The sequence below is a fragment of the Pseudomyrmex gracilis genome, unplaced genomic scaffold (genome assembly GCF_002006095.1).
Source record: "Pseudomyrmex gracilis isolate BER0280 unplaced genomic scaffold, ASM200609v1 scaffold_5324, whole genome shotgun sequence".
In the NCBI taxonomy this organism is placed as follows: domain Eukaryota; kingdom Metazoa; phylum Arthropoda; class Insecta; order Hymenoptera; family Formicidae; genus Pseudomyrmex; species Pseudomyrmex gracilis.
The window spans coordinates 1-1834 of record NW_018025908.1 but is presented as its reverse complement, the minus strand read 5'-3'; the positions used below and the strand labels follow the sequence as shown (position 1 = coordinate 1834).

Sequence of the window (1834 nt, the reverse complement as noted above, 5' to 3'; positions counted from 1 at the left end):
AAATTTCCACATCGCAGGAACACTACCACACATAAGTGAACTGTTGAAAATGTCTTCAAACACTGATGTTAAGTATGGCAGTGTCAAATTAATTATTTTTATTGATATGCCATCCGAACCAGTGGCATTGGATTTAATTCTGGCAAAAGCTTTCATGATAGTCGTCGGCAGTACATATTTGAAAAATAGTTTGCTGTCATCAAAGGTGTCATCAGAAAACCCATATGTTGATTCCGGGGAGCTACTATCCAATGAGACTACACTATTCGCAAAAAATAAATTAATATCATTGACTGTACAAGCAAGAGGTTTCACTTTCTTTGCCCTGATGAGTCCAAGATGTCTTAGCTTGCTCCATATAGTGTTTGGATTGTCCTTCTGGTTAAAAATAGACATATAATAATTCTTTTTAGCTGTTCTGATAATATTCTGAACGGTATTTCTCATAGTTTTGAAGCTCTCATAACTTGCAACATTTCTACTTCTACGCCAGACTCTTCTTAATCTATTTCTTACACGCATGACATCTCTAATCTCAGCAGTAAGCCACGGCGCTGGTAAATTCCTACACTGTATCCTTTTCAGAGGTGCGTGTCTATTTAAATAATTAGTCATAGTACTATTGAAAATGTCGACTTTATCCTCAATATTGGTTGATGTGAAGAGATCCATCCAGTTATGTTTACATATGTCTGATATAAAATTTTGCATGTTGAAGTCACTGAAATTTCTGCATGTTATTGTTCTAGGAGTGCGACGTTTGATACACACATCATACGTCACCTCAATCATGTCATGCGCCGATAGAAATGGAACTCCCATCGTATTAAAATTTTTCAATTTGGATGCATCATCAATAATACATAAGTCTATGAAAGTATTGGAATTTTTCAAGTGATGCGTTGCACCAAAAGGTACGAGATGTAAGTTAGAAGATGTAATGAAGTTTAGTAATTGCATGCTATCATAAGTACTAACAGTCATATCCGTGTTGAAATCGCCAAAGATCATTGAATGGCAAAAACCTATATGCAGATCTAAGAACGNATTTTGAAATTCTTGAATATATCCACAGTTAGGAGGTCGATATACGACCGCCAAGAGGAGATCAGATGTTGGACCAGAACTAATCCGTGCTATAATAAACTCTGGCTTGCGCAAGTTTTCATCAATAGTTGACTGTTTTAGTATGTCGCAAACTAGGGAACTGCGCAGATATATGCCAACTCCTCCGCCCCTACGTCCAGTTCTGTCGCATCTGAGAATCGAGTAACCCGGAAGTGCGATCATACTATCAGAGACCTCCGGTTTCAGCCAGGTTTCAGACAAGCAAATTACATGATACTTAGAATCGACAAAAAAGTCACTAAATTCATCAAAGTGCGCTATTAGAGATTGATAGTTAACATGACATATGCAAATATCCTCATATTCTATATGTGAACTATCCATAATTGATGTTAGAGATTCTTTCCTTCATTTTGCTACATAGTATGGGACATTTCTTTGTGTCAAAAGCGGAATGTGCATCGTTACCTGTCATATTTTTAGAATATCGGCTGCAGTTACAGCACTTAGGAGGCAACTCTCTGTTTTTGCATTCTCTCAATTCATGCGAACCAGAGCAGTGCCCGCAGGCAACTGCAGATTTGCAATTCTTGGCAATATGTCCGAGAGTAAAACATTTGTAGCATTGCACTATTCTNATGTGGTCCGCGAAACGACAAGATGAGTATCTTAAGTAAATTCTTTTGTTGTCGAATAATTTTTTGCGCAACTCCGGTGTAACTTCTAGTATGCAACTTGTGTAGTTCTTTCCATTTCTAGGTTGATA

The 1834-nt window shown here is 37.4% G+C and overlaps 1 protein-coding gene across 1 annotated transcript; it reads right to left on the bottom strand.

Moving 5' to 3' along the window:
* Positions 1-119: 119 nt before the first annotated feature.
* On the bottom strand, positions 120-1452 carry LOC109863479 (the record flags this gene model as incomplete). The annotated part of the gene is made up of 1 exon (XM_020443743.1): positions 120-1452. A coding segment is annotated over exon 1 (1333 nt), but the record flags the coding sequence as incomplete, so codon positions are not given.
* Positions 1453-1834: the final 382 nt, after the last annotated feature.